Source organism: Lampetra fluviatilis, chromosome 13, assembly GCF_964198595.1.
Source record: "Lampetra fluviatilis chromosome 13, kcLamFluv1.1, whole genome shotgun sequence".
Classification (NCBI taxonomy): Eukaryota; Metazoa; Chordata; class Hyperoartia; order Petromyzontiformes; family Petromyzontidae; genus Lampetra; species Lampetra fluviatilis.
Window position 1 is genome coordinate 11011947 of NC_136287.1, and position 20740 is coordinate 11032686.

Here is a 20740-nt window from a genome sequence, read left to right on the forward strand (position 1 = left end):
GAGTGAAAGAGTAACAATCTTGTATCCTGTAACCTGTTAACCTGTTGCTGAGGTTCAGTGCCACTATGTAGTAAAACAAACGCTGTTTTGATTCATCAAATCATATTTTAAGTAGGCAGTGACCCCCTTTACAGTTCTTGTATTGTTTAGCTTTAACAAATGACTTTGCATGGATTGAGAACCAAGGCCTTGTCCACGTTATTCAGTGTGAGGCAGCAACAGCTTCTGCATGCAATGTGTGTGACATCACTTCCTGTATTTACTGGTACAGTTGGTACAGACAAATGGGGTTTACATAACTAAATCAACAATATGTAACAGGGATGGTCAAATCGGCAGCTTGAGAGCTGCATGTGGCTCCTGTGCATTTCAAGTGTAGCTCAATAGGGATGTGGTCATTTTTTTACTTTTCAACATAAATTTAGTTGTAGATGCCCACAGCATGCTGAAAAAACGAATGTGTAATGTGCGTATGTTCACGCCGGACATAGCCAACCGTGCTAATTGGAGGTGCGGGGGAAGGACAACACACTAAATAAAACGCAGTTCTAAAGAAATGCATTTTCAATATATAATGAGTTTTCAATGTAGATTATAAAGTTTGAGTTTTCATTTTTAGCGTCCCTATGATACACGTGACATTTTGACGAAAAATTTAAAATGGTACAGTTATTATCTATGACCATGATAGGGTAGGCATTTGTATAGGAATTGATAGCTGTCTTGTTGGCAGAGAGGTAGTCATATGACCAGGTTTCTTGCATGCTTGCAAACTGCTTTTGACAAAACCCATCCGGTGCGATGTGTGCAATTGAACGCAACGCTCACCATATAGGTGATGTCACATCCATGTTGCATGCACTGCATTTCTGTATAGGACTGCTTTATGGTCACAATGCCTTGAGGAAAAATTAAAGATGTTGTGGCTTATAGTTTTGGTTTCAGCAGGCCAGCATCCAGGCCACAAATGAACATATACGACAGATTATATTCCGCGAGTGTAGAATGTAATTCCAACTCACATGCTTTTTTCTCCATTGGTTCAATCAACTAAGGGATTGTGAATGTGAAAAAGCCCAATGTATATCATCAAGTTATTGAGGAACTTTACTTTCGCAATTTTTGCAACATAAATGACAGCAAATGCAAATTTTTAATGAAGAAAATCGTGAGTGATTGTTCAACAGATCTCCATTTGAGGTTATAAGATAATTGGTATTTTGGCAAATCAGACCACCTAATTGGTCAATCAAAATACTGCACTTATAAATCCGCTACTTAACTTATTAATGATGCTATTAATAATTGGTTTGCAGTCGATGTCGGATTCCTCCAGCAAAGAGAGAGATGTATACGAGGAACTGCTGACTCAAGCCGAAATCCAGGGCAACATCAACAAAGTCAACAGTGAGTAGATAACTTCAAGGTTCACGCACGGGATGTGTAGTAACTCCTTCATCTAACAATCAAGATGCTGTATATAGACATGGTAAGTGCCTTCTTGGGTATAAAAAAAACAAGTGTACAAACATTGAAACGTATCCAAGTGAACTGACAATGATTGGAATCAGAATATCGAGTGATACTGAACGAATCCGATTGGCTATGAGCGCTTTTTCACAGATGTCCAGTCGGGGCACAGGGTCAGAACGTTACAGCAGAACGTGAGGGCGAAAAATGGCTCCATGGACATAGCACGTGGTTAGATTATACCAACGCACCTAATACATGCTGGCCCTGTGCGGCGGGGTGAAGAAAATTGCAGTGGATTATTCCATCGTGAGTTAAACAGAACCAAGCTAATGTTTTACAGCTGCGGCGTCGTGTTACTACAACGCCGCCGTGCTAGACTGTGAACGGAAAGGTCGGTCAGAAATCTGGTCCGTGCTGGTCTGGCTGCAGGCATCTGCTGTGCCGATGGCTAGCGGTGTGTCTGCACAGGCATACGCGCACACCTGTGGTGCATTGTTTACTGCAACGATGTGCCGATAGGTGTGTGTTTTTGTAATAAGCTCACGTGGGAAGCACTCTACAAAACTCTGAGTGAAACGAATTACTGCGGGTAAGCAAAAGTTTACGCATTCTCTAAGGGGAGCAGTAGGTGGCTCTATCCATCGCACAGATTAACGATGCTTTTACATCTTGGGAGACGAATGATAATTTATTTTGATGGTTAATATTGTCACATTTCTTGGTTGACAGAGTTCTCTCTTTGTATTGTGACCGTCTTTTGTTGGGTTTCTTGTGGGGTTCGCGTTGACCTTGGTGGTGGCGTGTGCCTGATAACACAGGCAGCCATTTCTCCATTAACGCTCATCGCTAAAGTTAGTTGGCTTTAACTTGCGGGATACATTTTCATCTGTAAAGATACAATTTACTTTCAAAATCTTGTACGTTTCCGTTGTCATCTGCTTACAAGTTATTGAGACAGGTGGTTAAATATGCATTCATCGTGATTGCTTTTCGTGTGTGTTGTCAAAGCTGATGTGCACCTTGTTGTTCTGCCTAAGCAGAAGGACTGTAATTAGATTACTCTCACTTTCACTGGTGCTGCTGTGCGACTGTTGCGCCATCGTGTACGTGGCCGATTCGAGCACCCACATGCGAGTGTGCGCAGATTTCCTCTACAACGCAATAGACTTATTAAGTTACTTTGTTACACATTTATTGCGCGCATTCATCCGAGGGAGCAGCGGTGGCGGCGTCGTGAGACAAGTCACTGTTGTTGACGACCACTCCCTTGCTCCCCGTGCCCTTCTGCACGTACGCACTCGCGCGCGCGACTCTTCAGTGCAAGCCGCTTTGGAGCAGGTGGACGAAGCCTTGGAGAAGCGAGACGAGGAAGCCATGATCCTGGCGCTCAAACTGCAGGCACTGGCCCTCACTGGGGTCCAGTCCCAGAACTCGCCCTGGTACCTGGAGCAGCTGAGCAGTGATCGTCAGCTGAAAGGGCAGGTGCGTGCCGGTTTTCCCGTGCACTTTCGCCAGCGCGTCTTGTTAAAACGTTCTATTCCAGTTGTTTTGGTGGCGGCAGCAGCACTTCCTGTTGCCGAAATGTTTTGTTTCTTGCGTGGGAGTTTGACAAACAGATTATGCATTCTGCATCAAAGTGACCATTAGATTGTTGTCCTTCCCCGCAAATCCGATAAGCACGGTAAGCTACGTACGGTGCGAAAGAAGTTCAACATACATACAAATTACTTATCCATTTTACCCAGGTTTGATTGATGCCTTCTTCCGAATGTATTTGGATCTAAAAGGATTTGCCCTTTTAATTGCTTTAAAGGTCGTGTTTAACCAAAACGCCGAATGCTGTAACGGTGCATGTTCCAAGTGAACGTAAAAATTACGTGTTTAAAGTTGGTTGTACAAACAGAACGAAATTATTGCGGCATTATATTTGCAACAGCAGCTGTGTTAAAAACTGTTTTAATTCGTAATCATATTTGCCACCTGATTGCAGGAGTCGGGTTCTTTCGAACCCCTGAGCAAGGATGAGCTGCAATCTGGAGTCAGAATTGCCAATGAGGAGTCATCTCGCCACAAGCAAAGTGAGTCCCTCTCCCAACCTTCCTGTTCCACTTGGCATTGGAATAGCACGAGCGTGTAATCCATTATCTGTATGTATCTATTACATTTTATGTGGCGAACCTTTGACGCTTCACGTGGCCTCAGACCGAGTACCTCAGGCCTTTGCTATTAGCACCGTGGTGACGTCACTACCGCTTAGTGGCTAATGGGTGTTGTGGTTGGTCTTGACTTTTTATTCCTTCCCGTTGTTAGAGAGACCTGTGTTTTTTCCCCCGTGCATGTGTGCAAGTGCATTTAGGCATGATGGGTAGGAGGGACCTGGCAGTGCACACTACATCCAGTGTGTTTGCTGCCGAGAATTGCTCATTAGTCATTTGCATCGGTGTTTATCTGTACCACACGTGTGAGAAAACTTAACATTCTAGTGCAGTATGTAAAAAAAACACAAATGCTGGGAGACAGCTGTCTTGAGTATTTTTAATATCCTCCAAACCTCCTCGTTTGCTCTTTGCAAGTTTACCAAGAATCCTTTCGAATGGAAAAAAGTACGAAGACCCCGGAGATCCAATCCCAGCCATGGATACCATTGGTGGGAAAGTGGTGTCTGCTCCTATTCTGGACCTCCACTAGGTTGACTCCAGCATAATTGCGAACCTTGTGTGGCATGTAAAGCATGAGCAGTGCGGGGAAGGCAAGAGCCAACTTCGTGTGGTCCTGACCCCACACCCAATCCCGTCAACTACTGAACCTTTACAGTTGGTCACTTTTATTGTTGCCCTGGAGACCGGGAGATTGATGTTCGGTCGCCACGTCGATTGCATTCATGGTGAATTGTCACTTAACAGAGGGGGCCACGTGAAGGCTGCCATCATTCACTCCCATCTCGGCAAGTCACTCCACTGCTCCTGATGGGGTTATCTGGCTTGACCACTTGAATGTGAAATTGTAGTTGTTGCTCTGCATCTACATCAGCCTTATGAATGAAGAACAAGTTGCTTGCTTAACAGTACTTGCCCCAACGATCTATGAAGCTTAACGGGGAGTGGGGATCTTCGTGTTTGTGTGTTTATGTGCTGCACTCTGCAGAGCTGAAGGCCATATCTCACTGCAACGAGGTGATCCGGCGCGGCGTGGCGGCCGACACCGTCGTCGCGCTCATGCAGTCGGAGGCACAGCTGCCCGACGTGCATCCCTTTGCCGCCGACCTCTACCAGAGCGAGCTGGCCGCGCTGCAGACACAGAGCCCCTCCGTGAGCAGGGCGCACGCACCGCCACAGCACAGCCATCCCCGGATGGCCGTGCAGGACACGCACCTCAAAGTACAGCGATCCCTAGATGGTGGCGAGAAAGGAGCCACGCTGGCTACATGTTAACTTCCAAGCCCGGTATACAGGAGGTTGTGGGTTTCAATCACGACCCTGACGCCTGTATATTTGGAGCTTGTGGTGTCTCTCCCCGTGGTCGTGTGGATTTTTCCTCGGGTCCTCTGGTTTTTCCTTGCATATTTAGGAACATGCGTTTTGAGTATCTGGCTGCCGTATCTGTCTTCATGAAGCCACTTCATTGAGCTATCATTTGTAGCCAGGTCCCTTATGAAAAAGAGCTATTCATTGAGCCTTACCTGGTAAAATAAAAAAATTGTTTAGTTTCAAAATAGTTTACGTTTCGCCAGGAATTACATCTAGCATAATCAGGCGACAGCCTGATAATTCAAAACGTCGTACGGGAATTGTCAGTGTTGTGAATATACTCTCCAGCACACCGGTGTGCTGTACTAGTAACGAGTTTGCATCTTTTGTTTACGTGACGAACCTTACGAATTGGCTGTGTTAGGTGGTGGCGGGTTTAGCGACATTTATATTTACACGATCGAACCCAAAATCCTCTGATGGATTCGAGGAAAAGAGGACATTCTTGAGCTTCTACTCAAAGGGGGGCAGAGACCGGGGGAGACAGACGGATGAGGGATGGGGGTTCTTGAAAGTTCAGTCGTCTTAAAGTTCAAGGGTGCCGATTGTGGCTGTATATTTTAATTACAAATTTGCCTCCACACAGTTGTATTCTTAGGGCAAATAAGGAGCAACAATGCATATCAGTGTCCCCTATTGTACCTCTTGCCTGATCGTGGGGAATAAAGGGATTGATCGAGTGAGATGGCAGTTTGAGCAACGTGTAAGCAACACATGATACCACGTGAAAACTGCAGAATCCTGAAGCTCAAGTTGCTGCTTTTGTTGAACAAGAATGTAGTTCAGAAAGCGAGGGCTTTTATGTAATCTGCATTGATGGTTACTGATTAGTTTTGCACTATTCAGACTGCCGTATGACAGTAAACCCTTGTGCGTCTGTGTCAGGGACACATAATAACCCAATTAAGTTTTGGACAGTTTGTGCTTTTGCCATTGTTTCGACCTACATGTGTGAATAATTGCCAAATAATGTTTTCCATCGCGTAAAACTGGAGACAAATGTTCCAGACCCGCATAACCTGACACTCGATGGTGTTCTTCGGGCGCTTACATGTAGGTGAACTAATTAAAATACGGAAACTGTTGAGTGGAAAGCATACTACTGATATAATATGTAACTGAAAATTAACCAATTCACTTGTGTAATTGCGCACATCTTGCCAACAGAGTAATTGATACCAATGCTGTCACTTGCATGTACGTAGTGTTTTTAAAAGATGTCATGAATGTTCGTGGGTAGCTCTGGGAGGTAACACTTTATCAGGAAACTGCACTAGCACTGCTTGACTATTGGGTTCTCGAGTGTAATGAGTTGGTCTTGACGCAGTCAACAATAACTACAACCCACTATATTAGTCTTCAGAGTGATTGGCATGCAACAGATAACCTGTGTAGTGAGTGAGAAGGTGTCCTCCCGAGTACAGATATTAGCCAGTTGATGGGACCTGAGAAGTTTAGACCTTTATCTAACATGGGGATAGGCTGTCGATTTTGTAAGAGTTTTGAATTGATTATATTCTTCTGTGACATGACACTGATGGCTCAATTTGAAAATGTACACGTCAAGTCCTTTTGTCAGTGCACTGCTCAATGAGGGCATCCTTCATGCCTCGTGGGTCATGAGGTTATTTTTTTTACCAAACTTAATTCAACTGGTCAGCCTGGGTTGGTGAAGGGTGGGTAGCATAGACGTTTGAAGCATAGAATTACAAAACAAAGCACTACACTCCTCTGCTGCCCACTGCATATCCCCGCACGCATCCATATGACAATTGTCATGGTGATGGTTCATCCAAGCGCCTTCCAGGCCCAAATTCTGCTTATATTTTTCGACCTCACGAGATGGATTTCATTTTAGGAAATTGGAATATAAGCGCGGGGGTGTCACAAATGATAAAACGGCAACCTTGTTTCCTCCCTTAACATTGTAAATGTTCCTTAAAAAATATCCTGAAGCAGAAGATTAGTGCCGGATACAGTCACATTTGCAAACGTGATTTGTAACTTTGATCATTACCTGTTTCTCGGTAGTTCAATGTTAATGTGCCATTTCATTGGACTGTTTTGTTGTTGTTTTTGCTGCCATTCTCAATCTTGATAAATCGGGCGTACATAATGAATTCATGATTTATTTGTATTTAGTGACGTGCTTACCATTTTCTTTATTTTGCACTCCTTTAGTGTGTTTTTGTATTGTTTGCTGTTGTACCTTACTGACCTGCCCATAAGAGGCATCTGTGAATTCCTCTTCCAGTCTAAATAAAAGTTCCGATTCTGACAACGTGTGAATGTGTGCCGCCGGTGCAGGGCGAGCTGGCCCACGAGGAGATGTACGTGGCAGTGGAGATGCTGTCAGCGGTAGCACTCATCAACCAAGCTCTGTCCTCGGGCGACAGGCCAGGCGTGTGGAAAGGCCTCACCAGTCCCGCCGCTGGCCTGGCCAACTTGGAGGATGAAAACACACAGAAGTACTCGCCCGCACTCACCACCTGCGCTCCCCACCCGCGCTCCCCACTTCCCCACTACCTCAACTCCCCATCGCGCATGCACCTGATCCCACCCTCCATATGTTGAATTTGTCCAAGGAGTTTTTTTTCTTCTGAGTCACGAAACTGACTCCGATATTGGGTGCTCTTCATAAGCGTCGTTAGTCATTTTGAAAATATCTTGTACATTCGTAAATGCCAGCACCTGAATAATATTGTTGCGCCTCGTGATATGTAGAAGTATGAAACGCATCGTGTATTATTCCAGGACTCCCTTGGATGGAGATATACCAGTGTTCTTCACACATTTTCAGAGGGGGGCCCACTTTCACCGATATGACGTCCGTGTGAGGGCCGCCACACTGCCTACAAGGGGTGTTTTTCAACATTTGTGTTTTGTCGGGGTCCGCACATCAGGGGCCACGCTAAAGGTCCTTGGCTCTCTCGTGCCTTGCAATGAAGAACACTGAGATGTACTCTACTGTGTTACATCTCAATGGGCTCTCATTTATAATTTTTCATATTTCTTTTCAATAATTTGACCATTATGGGGAAGCTGTTTAGATCATGCTTGGCTACATTAAATGTCATGTGTCATGTTTTTAAAGAAGACAAGACTACAGCCGTCCCAATAACTCCATCCGATATAAGTTCAAAATACACGCTTTGTGAATATTACCAGTACAATATTTATTCCACAATATTTATATAGCCTAACCTCTGAAGCAGGGTGTGCTTGTATGTTTATGGCAATAACCAGTTCCCCAGTTCGACGTACTTGAATAGTGTTTTTGTCTTGAAACATTGAGTCATTGCTCTTTGGCTGTGGGAATTGGCTTGGATGGTGCCCCTCTGACTTAGCTGGATGAAGAATAACGAGGAATTAATGGGGGTTAATTCGCTGATGGATTGCTGCACAGTCGGGGGGGAAAAGCATTTGCCTACTGTGCCTAGAATGGGGGATTAGTGAAACTGTTGTTAATTAATTACAGGAATTCAAAAGCAAGTTCCAACAGGATAATTAAAGACTGTAGTATTGGTGCAGGTGTATGATTTTAAGTTAATTTACAATAAAAATGTTGAAGCTAGTTAACTCTTGAGAATATATATATCTATCATTAGCTTGGGTTCATCTTCAGAGATGAAAAATGCCCCATTATCATTTGATGATAGAAACACCAGCTTTTTGAAATATATATTTTTGCAAGTCAGAATTGGGTAAATATGTAAGGAAGCAACTGGTGTTTTATAATATTTTTTATTTTGCGTTCCATCATTGCGTATTGACTTAAATTGCAACCTCGGGAGGGAAGTCTGAGAAATTAAACTTTATTAAAGCACTGATCTAAAATAATCCTGTGCACATTATTCATGCCGTGTAGTGATGTCATATGATGCGCGAGGCATAATGAATCTGAATGGGAATATTTATTTCACTGGAGGAATCCGATGAGCTGTAAAGCAGAGGTCGCAATCGGGTACCCGATACCTGTACCCTACCCAATACCCGGCTACCCGTACCCGGCCGAGTACGGGTACGGGTACCCGTTTGCGACCCTGGTGCGGCCGGGTACGGGTAAGGAATCAAAACCTGTTTGCGACCTCTGCTGTAAAGCTCTTTTTCACAGAGGGTGCACCAAGCCACTGTGGGTGGACCAAGCTGCTGGTCACAATTGAGCTTTTTGCTGTTTATAAATCACACGTTGCATTATTTTTTTAATCCTCATTTCCATCCTGCACACGTATTTTTGGTCTGAGTTTCTCATCGTTTACAGAAAGTGTTAGAGAATTAGTTGAATGTATGGTTTTACTGCCGCTAAGATGTAAGCTATTGTCACGTGAAGATGCGGGGGGCACCCACGCCAGGGTTAAGCGTGTTCTCTGCTGCTGGGCAGGTACATTGACTCGCTGCTCATTCAGAAGACTCAGTCGGCAGCCCAAGGCAAAGAGTTTCTCACGTGGAACGACATCCAGAGCGGCGTAGAGGACGTCAACGGCACCGTGCAGCAGGAGCACGAACGTGAGGCCCCCCCCCCCACACTCGCCTATCCCCCCAGCAGCAGCAGCAGCAACAACGTCCTTGTTGATCAATGCATTTATAGCCCTTATGACATAGTACATATCTAGTCGGTCAGGTGACATTGTCAGTTTAACACGTAGGCTTTCGCGACCAATATCATCCGTAATAGAGGTTTTTTTTGGGTTAGATTGCGTGAATATATAAATGTGTCGTTAAAACCCGCCACCACCTGACACGGCCAACTAGTAAGGGTTGTCACGTAAACAGAACATGGCCTTGCCTCTCCAACACACCGGTGTGCTGTACTAGTGATGAATTGGCATGTTGGCTGTGTCAGATGGTGGCGAGTTTTAATGACACATTTATGTATTTCCACGATATAACCCCAAAAACCTCTTATGGAGGTGACATTGTGGTGAAGTTTTCAACTCACATTTGTAAGGTAGCTAGTTCGAATTCATCGTACATATGGAGTTGATAAAATCGTTAACACTTTGTCAGAGGTAAACAGTGCGTCCCCTGGATAGACTGATCCCTGCATGGAAATGTGGAATTTACAGCACCGTCAAAGGTGCCACTAAACGAGACAACACACCTCCAACGTTGCTTCCGTGAGCAAGGAGACACGTAAACTCTATTTCTGGGCCAAACGTCTGCAAGGAAATAATAATGATATTAATTACGATAGGGTATTGCTTAGGTGTACAACTACACACCTAAAACATTATAAAAAAGTAAATCGCTAAAATCACACTGGCTCAATAAATAAATAGCACAGCCCACCGCCTATGTATGTATGTATGCTGAAAGAAGTTCAACATACGTACGTACGTAAGAAAGAGGTGGTAGCGGTGAAATGCTGATTGGGCTGACTGGAGCGTGCATCGCGTGGCAGGGATCGTGGCGATCGGCCTCATCAACGACGCCCTTGACAGCGAGGATCCCCAGAAGACACTGAAGGCGCTGCAACACCCGGCCGCCAAACTGCTTGGCGTGGACCCGTCGCTAGCGCGCCACTACCAAAACGTGCTGCGGCAGGCCAAGGCCAACAAGGCTAAGGTGGGGGACTCGGCGCTGCAGGCCTTGTCTTGTATTATCACCGAGTTTAGTTTTACGAGTGGGCATTGCCGACTGCTGTTCTGGTGTTTGGTTATTGCGCTGGGATATGTCAACACTATGCCAGCCTTGGATGGAGATTGTTTTGACGCAGTGTCTGTCCTTTTAAGTGAGAGGAATCTTGTGAGCTTTTTATGATAACAATTACTGAGTCTATGATCTAGTCACAATATGTTTTGGGGAGGAAGATTTGATGTCACGGACAGGATTCCCAGTCATGTATCATCATGTCTAAATTGAGAGGTATACAGAGAGACCTTGCTGGAGACACACAAGCTCAGCTTAAATGATGCACATGCAGTTAAACTAAACAAACACATTCCAGAAAACATAACATTAATTGAACAAAATATGCTTTCTCACTGTACCAGTTTTCTTTGAACGTATGTCATTGCACTGTAGAATAACACTTAAACACTTGCAGAGTAAGCTCGATGGAATCCCATTTAGTTCTTCTTGGGCAAAGCTTTAACAAATAGAAGTGGTGGCTGTGAAGCAGCGTATTCAACTCCCATGGTAACATTCTAATTGAATTCGAGAAATGGTGCAGCCGATTAATGGTTATGTGTTCATGTAACAACTAATTCGTTCACTGTGGCCCTGTTGTTTATGTTTCTAATCTTACCGGGAGATCGACGTTTTGACATGCAGTGGACACTTGACGACACTCGTGTTGATGAGCAAGCGCGTAGCACGCAGGCACAGCAACACTTAATAGGAGCTCAGCATTAATCGTGGCTACTGGTCCCCCCCAATGTAAGAGCTGATTGTTTTTGGTACTTTGAGAAAATTGATTTCCTTTTTGAATTATTTATTGCTGCCTACTAGCATAGGTTGCTGTCAATATTTATTTCAACATTTTAAATAATCAAATTTGGTAGCAGATGGGTCGTGTTGATGACGTAGTAGTCCTTCTGCGAGGATGTATCAGTTTCGAGCAGATTTTTTTTATAAGCTCCCAACGGTATGTATCTGACAAGTCTTCTCCGGAATTTCAACTAAAATAGACGCTTTTTTTGTTTGTTTCAAAATGACATTCTTTTTTTTCATATACATGAGGATTGGTGTCTGCATTCTAGTTTTCAACAGGGACGACAGATACACTGAGATTGTCCTCCTGTTCTGTATTGTGTTAATAATCTAATGCTCATATGTCACAAGTCAGATCCACGTGCGTGTGTTGTGTTTTAGGCAAATGGAGATCCCTCGGCTGTCCTTTGGCTGGAGGAGATTCAAGAAGCAATATACAGGGCCAACAAGCAGAACGAAGAGACTCAGCGTTGTGAGTTGCTTTGTGTGTTCATTCCAAATCCCTAACCCCAGTCCACTGCGTTTGTTTTACTTCTTAAGGTTGCACAGGTCAGGAAAAAAAATCCTAAAGTTCTAATAGCAACCATCATTAAATTTTACTGACTTCTTTGAACACTATGCTTTTACTCCCTCAATCTAGCCCAGATTGGCAGCTAAGTATTTAACAAATGTATCTTAAGAATAATACTTAATGAGATTAAAATAAAATATATTTGGAATTGCTGCTATAATTGGCTTTATGGTTAGTTACTAAAGCAAAGTACAGGTAGCCCTTTATGTATATAGGAAAAGTGTTTTTTTATACACTGGTATTTTTATGAAGCCTTTATCACTCCCCCAGGTCTCCTTTGGAAATAGATTTTTGCCTCAATGGGCTTTCACCTAGTTATAAAGTTCACGCATCTTTGGTTAAAACAGGAGGACTGGATGTGCTACCACCCCATTGGTCCACTTGTTGTTTTACAATATTACTAAAGTTTTCATGGTTGTGCTGTGGAGTTCTCATGTGTGTTTAAGTTGTACATCATGCTGAACAACACACATTGTACAACTTGGTAATGCTGCAGGGAGCTACGCTACTTTCCATTTAGTATGATATTTGAACGCAATGGACCAAGTTTATATCTGTACGTTGAGTTTCGAAAGCCATTGGATGGTATCTTGGATCACAACTTGGATTTTTTTTCCCTCCTGCAATGGCGTGTATTCGGTGGAGATGGGTGATGCGAGTAGTGGATTGCACCTCGCCTTACAAAAAGTGGTCTACCTTGCCTCCACAAGCCACTGAGCGACTGTGTGTGTGCGAGTACCATAGATTGACTGTGTGCGTGAGTTCCATGGTGACTGCGAGTACGATTGAGTAACTGTGTGTCGGAGTAACCATAGTGACTGTGTGTCTGAGGACTGTGACTGTACGAGTACCATAGAGTTACTGTGTGTGTGTGTGTGAGAACCATTGAGTAACTGTGTGTGTGAGAACCATTGAGTGACTGTGTGCGTGAGTTCCATGGTGACTGTGTGAGTACGATTGAGTGACTGTGTGTGTGTGAGTACGATTGAGTGACTGTGTGTGTGAGTACCATTGAGCGACTGTGTGTGTGTGAGTACGATTGAGTGACTGTGTGTGTGTGAGTACCATTGAGCGACTGTGTGTGTGTGAGTACGATTGAGTGACTGTGTGTGTGTGAGTACGATTGAGTGACTGTGTGTGTCTGAGTACGATTGAGTGACTGTGTGTGTGTGAGTACGATTGAGTGACTGTGCGTGAGAACCATTCAGTGACTGTTTGTGTATCCATCCTCCAGTGGCGGTGGCGGTGGCGGCTATCAACATCGCGGTGGACGAAGGCGATGCATCACAGACGTTTTCTATGTTGCGTTCACAAGACGTGGGTCTGCGTGGCGTCGTGGAGGAATGCAGTGACACCTATCAGTCTGAGCTGTACGATGCCAAGCAGGAGAAGATGGTGCAAGGTGGGGGATTGGCACCTGGCACAGGCGCAGGAAAACCATCTTTCATTTCATCACTTGGATTTGTCATCATGGCAAAGTCGTCTCCAGTTTTAATGTCGACCGTCACTTCCATGCTGATGACCAAAGTAAACTATCCACTCCCACATCCTACCTTGACGAAGTCTCATCTGGAATTGGTTATAACTTTTGCCAAATGTTGCTAAATTTGAGGCACACTTACATGGCAGAAAGCCCACACTCGCACAAGAGTCCAATTTGAGCATGAACTTCCTAAATTCTAACAAGGAGTTGTCATTGATCTCGAGGTCTCTCTCAACCCTACAAGTCCTCATACCGTCAACCGTGTAACATCACTCACATCTTCCATTCCTTTCCCCAGCTGCCGCTGAGACCTTATTCCCTATCTTCGTCACATCCCAACTCGGCTATGCTCCTCCTACGGCCTCCCAGAATGCCTCTTTCCCAAACACCAATTGGTTCAAAATGCTGCTGCCAGACTCTTTACCCGCACCCGTATTTGAGATCAGATCATCCCGACACTTCCATTCCTCCACCGACTCCAAATCTTGGATCTGTTTTCAAATGTGCGATCATCATCTTCATTATCATCTATGGACTTGCTCCTGCTTATCTCTACCCTGTCATCTTATCTTACTCCCCTCTACACATTCTCCGCTCCAGCAACCAAGACTGGGGAGGTCGAGGTCGTGGGTTCGAGCCCGACCCTGATGCCTGTATATTTGGAGTTTGCATGTTTTCCCCATGGTGGCATGGATTTTTCTCCAGGTCCTCCGTTTTTTCCCTCTGCATTTACAAAAATGCTTTTCGAGTATTTAGCTGCTATAAATTTCCACATGATAAGCCACTTCTTTGAGCTACCATTTGTGGCCAGGTTGCTTCTCAAAAAGAGCTTCATAGCTCAGTGGACCTGACTTGGTAAAGGAAATACTTTCTTCTGAAACCTCTCTGTCAAACGTTCCTCAGTCGGGGGTTGCTCTCCTCTGCTGCTCTCGCAGGCTACAACTCCCTTCCGACCGACATCTGTGCTGTGGACTCCCTCGCCCTGTTCAAGTGCACAATCAATAGTTTCCTTTTTTTCCCTCTGGTTTATGGCTCTTTCTGTCTATTATAATATAAATCTGCCCATCGTTTCTCTGCTGTGTCTTGAGATGCAGTTGCATTCAGACGTTACATATAAATACAAATTGTATTATAATTGTATTGTGGTTTGCGTGCGATTTTCGTCCCCTGCAGGGGACAATGGGAGCCAGTGGGTTCAGCACCGCACCAGGGAAGGTTTCGACTATTACTTCAACCTCCAGGAGCTTCACGGCACGTGGGAGCAGCCCAAGGGATTTGTGCAGAACAACACGCAGCTGAACCGTGAAGACATCCAGGTGCCGTAGCCTGTGCCGTCCTTATGACTTTGTTGAACCTGGAGGCCAGGAAATCGTATTGGCAAGTGTTCTTGAGCCTCGATGCTGACATCCTTTATTCGCTAGCTAATCAATCAGTTATGGCTGGCATATATTGACAACAAATAAAAGTAGGCAAACAAATTGCCCCATGCATAATAACACTTCGTTCAATACCATGGCAAAATGTCTCGGGACATTTTCAGGAGATCTTTGGCTTATGTGGTCATACGTTATTGTGAACTATTACCATCTTGTCCACATTCACCACCGACCACCTCACCGCTTTGCAAATTCTTGTCAGAAGCTACAGATAAGTGACGGTAACATCTTGTTACTGCTGTCTGTGGGTAAAATTCACTCAACTCCGCTTAAATGTTTTTTTACAAAAGCTAATTCAACGTGACACCAGGCTGACATTCTGTCATTGCTTCCCCTCGGTAATGCCTTAACGGCCCCGGCTGGTGCGCATGTGTCCGCATCCCACCCTCCCTCCCCCCCCCACCCCAGAACTCGGTCAGCCAAGTGACGGCAGCGTACAACCGCGAGCAGATGTGGCTGGCTCACGAGCCAACCATCGTGAAGCTGCAGGCGCAATGCCGCGGGTTCCTCGCGCGCCGCAGTTTCCAAGCCAAGCGGGACTTCTTCCAAGAGCAGGTCCCGGCCATCACCAAGATACAGGTACGGCACGGCGCGCTGACTTCCATACACATGCTCGTGCGCCACTCCGGACTGCCAGATTTACCATGATTCGGCTTTACTTCGTTGCAGATTAACTGCACGACTGTCGTAAAACGTGGTGGAAATTATTTTCCACCATTGTAATCGTCACATACTTCCTTAATCAACTTCATCATAATAAGCCATGATCTATCCACTGCTGAATGATGGTTTCTCAAAGCGGTCGCCATCTCTTATAGCCTTGTGATGCAACAATGCGCTAACACCTGAAAATGAGCTGCTGTCATTGGTTGGCATGACTATATAAGATATATAGTCATGCCAACCAAGAAGATGAATCCCTGCAGTCACGAAAGCTTTAAATCGAAACTACAGAGTGGTATTGACAAAGGGGCTTTGTTTAAACATGTACTGTCCCTTGGATGTCTTGCAGGCTACCTGGAGGGGGTTCAAGCAGAAAAAAGCTTATCAAAACCGACTGAAAGAATTGCACAGTGATGTCCCGTCTGTTGTCAAGGTAACCTGTTGATTTGTTTTCCAGCATTTCCTAAATTCCCAAAATAATGCATCTTCGTAGTGAGGTTCAATCGCATATGGGGGGACTACGAGGAGGGTCATTTATGGTCTCGGTTTAAGCTGGACGACCTCAGGCCCGTGTCACAAGCAGGGCCAGGTCGCATGAAGCGACTTAAGTGAACGTATCCATTCGCTGCCTCTCTAAATGGATGTAAATGATTCGGGGACATGTTTTGAATTGAGGAGTTTAGTGCAACCCGGCCGAGGTAACTTTGATGAAAAAAAAAAACGCGGGGAAATTAGACAAAGTTGGGACAAAAGAGCCAAGGACGCTGCAGTGGCCAGCTCCGCTCGATGCTGCTACCGCATATTACGCTGAGGTTAAATTGTAAATCACGCAGAAATGTATTACACAAATTGCGTGAATCGTAGTATTTTGATTTATTGACATTTTATCTCATGATGATCGCAGGTTTATGTCTTGTAAATTTCTATATTTTTCAAACGGTCGTCTGATTTAAAGTTAATGTGTCATCGAGCATAAGGTTGTAATACCTAAACCACAGCGGCAGTTAGTAATTTTCTGCAATAGAATGAGAATTATAACTCAGAATGCAAAGTCGCCAGCTGCTCGGGAATTCCAACAGATTACCGAAGAGCGTAGGTCATAAGTGGTGATCGTTGTGATATTTTTACTGCAGCTGCAGTCCTTGGTACGCATGTGGAGGGATCGCAAGAAGTACCAGGAGAGGAAGAAGTACTACCGGGACAATGTAAGTTTTTTTTGTTCTTCACGACAACTGTAGACGCATCATTTCCCATAGCGCATTTATATTAGAACTGTCAACAAATACACTGAAACTTCTCTGGACTTTGGGACAATAACTTTTTTGCTGTCATGTTCACTCTTTTTGGGCGGTATTTAAGACTGTTGAGAAAAAATATTTTTTGTCGTAAATTAAAAGTGGCGGCCAATACTGAAATATTATCGCTTGTTCTGGACAGACATTGCATACATTTTTTTTAAAAAGGAAGACTTTCTCGCTATATTTAAAGACTGGCCAAGGTGTCCATCCGCTGTAGTCTTTGTTCAGCAATCATGATCCATGCATAGTTCCATACTGAAACTTGTCTTTCTTTTAAAAGCCATTTCTGTCGACACGGTGAAATGTGTAAATGTGCAATGGTCGCAACTGCGTTTATACCGTGAGCATTAATCAATGCACACTTCTCTCTTTTCTGCCTGAAGATGGAGTCCATTGTCAAGATCCAAGCCTTTTTGAGGGCAAACAAGGCCAGAGAGGATTACAGGACACTGAGTAAGTGACTAACCAGCAAGGCTGTGTTTAATGGTGCATGCACATGGGGTTGTAGTTTACAGCATTTGCTTGTCGAGGGTACAGGGCTTTGTGGGTGTCAAATGTTTACACGCGTCAGTGATGTGTGAATTTGCAACATGTTGCTATGGGTATGGAAAGTTGTGTGTGTGTGCACATGCATATACAGCTTTATCTGTGGTGAGTAGTTATGGATAGTGGTTAACAAACATTACCACACCATGAGAGTGGTGCAGGAAAGCCTTCATCCAACTGTGGATTCACAAGGGGGCTGCAAATGTTGATACTTTTTTTTCACATGTAAAACTTAGTGGTCAGCACTCTGTGCTATGATCTACATTACCAGGGTTTTTCCCTGCCATAAACATCAGTGGCATTGGCATCTGAATCTGGTCTTCAGGAAGTTTGTTATTACTGTGTGTGAAAATCAGCACCCGGGAACTATAAAGGTAGCTTTGCATGATGTTGGTTATACGACACCCCCAGTGTGCCATGTTGGCCTTAATTGGAATCGTCTCATGTACAATCTGGCTTGGTCCCATCCTCAGCTTTCACAGACCTGATTGGCCTCGGGGTTCTTTTTTTTCCCTATTATTATTTTACCAGGTAAGGCCCACTGAGCTATATAGCTCTTTTTCAGAAATGACCTGGTTCTCAGATGATAGCGCAACGAAGTGGCATATCATGTAGCAATTTAGAGCAGCCAAATACTCTAAACCAGGCCTGAACCATGGCGTGACGTCACCACTATATAATGATTTCTGCGTGCAACAACACCTCACAAAGGAACCTCTCCATCCCCCGATGCTCTGTGTGTACGCAGTCAGCGCGGAGGACGCACCGGTCAACGTGGTGCGCAAGTTCGTGCACCTCCTGGAGCAGAACGACCTGGACTTTCACGAGGAGCTGGAGGTGATGCGTTGCCGCGAGGAGGTGATGACCAACATCCGCTCGAACCAGCAGCTGGAGCAGGACCTCAACACGATGGACATCAAGATTGGGCTGCTCGTCAAGAACCGAATTACTCTCGAGGTGATTTCTCCCCCACTCATTAAATCGGGTCCCTTTTTTTTAGTGAGCCATCGGGACGAGAGCCGATGTCATGGCTTTTAATAGATGTGTGAGCTGTTTGTAATGCAGTCTTAGCCGTACTCGCTTGTTGAATCTTCAGCTCTTAGTAGCATTGATCTCAGATTTCCTGGGTATGTTGTGCAGTGTGCAAACCACAGCACCACCTCTCCCCACATATATACAAAGATCCCCTTTATAGCCTTAACAGACTGTAGGGGCAAGTGCTGTTAGCGATCACCTATAAAGGCCGGCACGACACACGAGGGGGTGGGTGGCCAACACCACGCCCGGCCGCCTTTGTCTCCCCAGTGGCGATGTTTACACACCACACCAGGTACTCATTTGAGGCTGAGTCGACCTATGGCAGGCCCAGGACCGGTTCAGATAATCGTCAATGGGTGTTGGCCGTGAGCGGGAATCGAACTCGGGTCGCCAGGATCGTAGCGCAGCTTGCTAACCCGCTACATTGCCATATATACACACACATACAGAGACACATGGTAATTTGTTTGTTATCTTAGGGCAGATTATATGGGTTGCAGATTAACAGTGTTTGCAGAGAAGTAAGATCAACAATCTTTCAGTGTGCAGCTGATTCTATTATTAGCTGCTACATACTTTATGAGTCTGACTCGGCACCCACGTGAACATAAAACAAGTGAAGACATTTTTTTACATTTCTTGAAAAACGGATAGTACACACAGATCTCCCGTGTAGTCATAAAATATAGCAGCAGTGCAGTGATTCTTGCATTGACAGCGACGTCTTTAATATTTTATTGGAAATCGCTTTCATGTCTGTCTTCTTACGAATCTCAGGCAGTTAGGACGAAGAATACACATATATACGGAAATTAATATCAGGAGAAATTGCCAATCAAAATGTTTCTTATGGTGTTCATTTCCCTTGGTGGGGTCCTGAGTCATTGGTGGAAATTCCACATTCCCATGGCAAAGACTACGTTATATGTGTGAGGCAAGTGAGGCTGAGGTGTGTGTGGCTCTCTTCTTCTGCAGGACGTGGTGTCGCACAGCACCAAACTGAAGAAAAAGAACAAGGAGCAGGTGGCGGGCATGATGGTGGCAGACAAGCAGAAGGGCCTCAAGTCGCTGAGCAAAGAGAAGCGGCAGAAGCTGGAGGCCTACCAGCACCTCTTCTACCTCCTGCAGGTGTGTGCACCCATCCAACTCTGACGCAGCTCTCAAGTAGTGACTAATCCCATATCTGAAATTTTCCATAAATATGCTAAATTTATCTTGAAATGCAAATTTCCTTGTCAAGGCGCCCCTTCCTCCCTCCAACCCAGCTTAAATATATGCTGCCAAGCCTAGTGGTGCCCATTCAGACGCTGTCTTTCCGACAGATCTGTTCTTCACCTGAGGACGGCTGCTTGCGTTGTGGCCGAAACGTCGTGAGAATTATTTAATTATGTTTTATTTTTATTATTTTATTATTTCCCTTCTACGTGACTTTACCGAAAGAACCCAGAAGAGTTCTCACAAGCAATGTGTGTGTTTGGGCTCACGGCCAACAACGGTGACGAATATCTGAACCAGTCCTGCACCTCCCCTAGGTCTACTCGGCCTCAAATGAGTACCTAGTGTGGTATGTAAACATCGTCACTTGAGAGACAAAGGCAGCCGGGCGTGGTGCTGGCCACCCATACCCTCGTGTGCCATGCCGGCCTTCGTAGGTGCTCGCTATAACAGCACTTGTCCCAACAGTCTATTTAGCCTATACAGGAGATCTTTGTCTTTGGTGTGTAATTGTGACGGTGGCCTACATATTGCGTGCATTTGATTAACTAATATTCCTGTGCACGTGCAATTGATTGAATGCGCTCCATAGCTTGCAGAAAAGTTTCCTTTATCCCCCGCTTATAAATCAGTTTTCTCATGTTGCACACTTAAATGAAATGTTATTTACTACAGAATATTTCAATTGTATGTGAGTTGTTGATCTTAGTGCATATACAATATTCGAATGTTTCTATCATTAAATGTCAATGTGTGCTTGTATCCCATAGTGTGTGCATGTTTTGTTCCCTGCGGTATTAGTACATTAAAAACAAAATCTAACCTACACAATTTAAATGAGAATAAATGCAACCACATCGTGATGATGAGAAGGTGGCTTATTCTAGAATGCCGAGACAATTCTGGGTTTGCTTATGGCCAGCTGCCTGTGATTAAACCAAGCGTGGCGAGTTGATGATCTTAGCCTGGTCAACAATGACTCTACAAAAACACTCCTATACAGTATTACATTAGGTTTTGTGCTTGATGGTTAAATTCCAGCTCTTGGGTGACAATCT

At 44.6% G+C, this 20740-nt stretch overlaps 1 protein-coding gene across 1 annotated transcript in view; it reads left to right on the forward strand.

The window, feature by feature from the left end:
- The window catches only part of IQGAP1 (IQ motif containing GTPase activating protein 1), a 72916-nt gene that overhangs the window by 35614 nt on the left and 16562 nt on the right, over positions 1-20740 (forward strand). Inside the window, exons 9-24 of the mRNA XM_078862294.1 lie at positions 1317-1407; positions 2792-2955; positions 3464-3551; positions 4618-4781; positions 7308-7468; positions 9382-9506; positions 10402-10565; positions 11814-11904; positions 13238-13405; positions 14660-14802; positions 15331-15501; positions 15935-16018; positions 16719-16790; positions 17267-17336; positions 18178-18386; positions 19443-19595. Coding sequence (XP_078718420.1) covers positions 1317-1407; positions 2792-2955; positions 3464-3551; positions 4618-4781; positions 7308-7468; positions 9382-9506; positions 10402-10565; positions 11814-11904; positions 13238-13405; positions 14660-14802; positions 15331-15501; positions 15935-16018; positions 16719-16790; positions 17267-17336; positions 18178-18386; positions 19443-19595 — 2118 coding nt within the window. The remainder of the gene's footprint in view (positions 1-1316; positions 1408-2791; positions 2956-3463; positions 3552-4617; positions 4782-7307; positions 7469-9381; positions 9507-10401; positions 10566-11813; positions 11905-13237; positions 13406-14659; positions 14803-15330; positions 15502-15934; positions 16019-16718; positions 16791-17266; positions 17337-18177; positions 18387-19442; positions 19596-20740) is intronic.